Source organism: Engraulis encrasicolus, chromosome 12 (assembly GCF_034702125.1).
Source record: "Engraulis encrasicolus isolate BLACKSEA-1 chromosome 12, IST_EnEncr_1.0, whole genome shotgun sequence".
Taxonomy (NCBI): domain Eukaryota; kingdom Metazoa; phylum Chordata; class Actinopteri; order Clupeiformes; family Engraulidae; genus Engraulis; species Engraulis encrasicolus.
In genome coordinates this window covers 11,025,060-11,027,559 of record NC_085868.1, presented here as the reverse complement: position 1 = coordinate 11,027,559, position 2,500 = coordinate 11,025,060, and the positions used below count along the sequence as shown (strand labels likewise).

The 2,500-nt window shown below is 47.0% G+C and overlaps 1 protein-coding gene across 1 annotated transcript in view; it reads left to right on the top strand.

The window, feature by feature from the left end:
- pard3ba (par-3 family cell polarity regulator beta a) overlaps positions 1-2,500 on the top strand; it is a 343,229-nt gene that overhangs the window by 121,814 nt on the left and 218,915 nt on the right. Inside the window, exon 8 of the mRNA XM_063211618.1 lies at positions 1-563. This exon is cut by the window's left edge and continues 102 nt beyond it. Coding sequence (XP_063067688.1) covers positions 1-563 — 563 coding nt within the window. The remainder of the gene's footprint in view (positions 564-2,500) is intronic.

Here is a 2,500-nt window from a genome sequence, read left to right as displayed (position 1 = left end):
ACAAATCTTCAACCAAGCCGGGCCTCCGGACGTTTTCCCCAAACCGGCCCGCAGCCCCCACCTACTGCGCCAAAAGCTGGACGCTCTCCGACTGGACGACAAGGCCCCCACCCTCAACCCCTCTCGCTCCCCTGACGTGCCACTGGCACTCACCCCGTCCCCTACACCCCCTGCTGCTGCTCCTGTCAAGGCCCCTTCCCCAGCCCCTGTCAAGGCTCCCTCTCCATCCCCAGCCCCTGTGAAGGCCCCTTCACCATCCCCTACCCAGGTCAAGGCCCCTTCACCAGCCCCATCCATATCCCCAGCTCCGGTTAGAGTGTCCACCCCTAAGATGGAAGAGCCTCCAGCCAGGGGCACCCCGGAGCTCCAGAGGGGGTCCACTCCCAGGGAGTCCACCCCCACACCACCACCACACAGGGCAGCCTCGGCCTCCCCCACCCCCACCCTGGGCAGGGCCCAGAGCGAGAGCCCCCAGCCCAAGAAGGGAGGGCCTGCACTCGCCTCCCTGGTCAACATGGCTACTAAGAAAGGAGGGAAGAAGATGAAGATTGACCTGAAAAAGGGTAGGTTGCAATCAGGGGGTGGGCATCCTGGGTTCAGAAAGTCAAAACCCTGCCACATTTTGTTTGCTCCATCCAATTCAATTTAAAGCGATGGTTCGGAGTAGAATCACCCTAATGCCATTTGAACCGTGACACCCATCCACCTTTACACCCGAAGTGTTTTCTGCCGCAGACTTACATCAACAGAGTTGCCGTGTTATTCGATGTTTATTCCGGTTAGCTTGACTCAAGCGCATGTGGATACTGGGCACCGTCTCCAAACTTTCCCCACAAAAATAACATGTCATTACACCAAACTTCTGCAGTAGCACAAATATGGTCTGTACTCACGAAACGAAGCATTTGGAAGTTTGGAAATAGTCCAGGAGTTTAGTATTATCAACACAAGCTGAATAGCTTCTCTGCTGCTAAAGCTGTGCCAACGTTACTTCCGTCATATGAGACAAGCCCGTAAAAGTCTTCAACAAACTTCCAGACGAGAGTGTTAAAAAAGTTTTCACTGAATTGTGATTAAGGCTTATATTTTCAAGGCAATACTTAAAAGATATTTCAAATCTTACCTACTATCAATTAGACAAGGATTTTCGTTATCAATACTGATGCTGAATTCACTTTTCATTGTGCATATTATGAGCTTCGTTGAGGACTCTTACATGCTTGTCTTAGATGACGGAAGTAACGTTGGCACAGCTTTAGCAGCAGAGAAGCTATTCGGCTTGTGTTGATAATAATAAACTCCTGGACTATTTCCAAACTTCCAAATGCTTCGTTTCGTGAGTACAGACCATATTTGTGCTACTGCAGAAGTTTGGTGTCATGACATGTTATTTTTGTGGGGAAAGTTTGGAGACGGTGCCCAGTATCCATATGCGCTTGAGTCAAGCTAACCGGAATAAACATCGAATAACACGGCAACTCTGTTGATGTAAGCCTGCGGCAGAAAACACTTCGGGTGTAAAGGTGGATGGGTGTCACAGTTCAAATGGCATTAGGGTGATTCTACTCCGAACCATCGCTTTAACCAGTTGATCTGAAATACCACACATGTTGATGAGCCAATTGGTGAAATCACCTGAGTTAAGAGGACAGGCAGGAGGAATATCTGGTATGATTTTATCTTTCTCATTCCGGTTTGACTGTCCCTGGTTACCTTTAAGTACATTATTACATTACACTTAGCTGACTAACTTTCTGATTTCGAGACTGACTCCCTAACCTTTGTACAACACCTGCCCCTAGGTAGGTGTGAGAAAGTGACCAGAAAGATGGGGAGGGAAAGACAGAAATGAAATGAAGAATGAGCGAGTGTTATGATGATGATCAAGTAGGGAAATCAATGAATGATTGGAAAGGCGAAAAAGAGTCTCAGTCATCAAGAACATGGTTGTCCAAGAAACAAGGTTGAAAGCTACTGGACCTCCTTCTATAGAGCTCTAAAAGAAGTTGCTTACACCTTGGCTTCCCTAATTAAGGTGTTGAATAATGAACTGTGTAAAAGTAAAAAAAAAAAAGAGTGCAGATGCTCCTTGAACATGATTGAATAATAGAATAAGCTAAAGTGAGGAAGTCCCTACCCTACCACTGAGAGAGAGAGTCTATTAAATTGCAAACAACACCACTGTTATAGGAGAAGAAATGAGCCATGGCCTCCTCATTAATTAATTACAATGTATGGGAGCTACCATCCTCATCCCCATCCCCATCCCCATCCCCACCACACTGTCTATTGCACCTTTTCTCCGCTTACTGTCCCTAATTGGCCTATTTGTATCAGTCATGTTTTTATTCGCGGGCCAATGAGGCGTACAGGTAACCCCCGTGACTGACATCAGAAAAGTTGATTGAACCCGTTCAAAAGATCGCTTAATCCATGGGGCCAATCATGGAGACGATGAATGAAAATGAGGACGAGAAAAAAGAAGGGAAACTGATCGCAA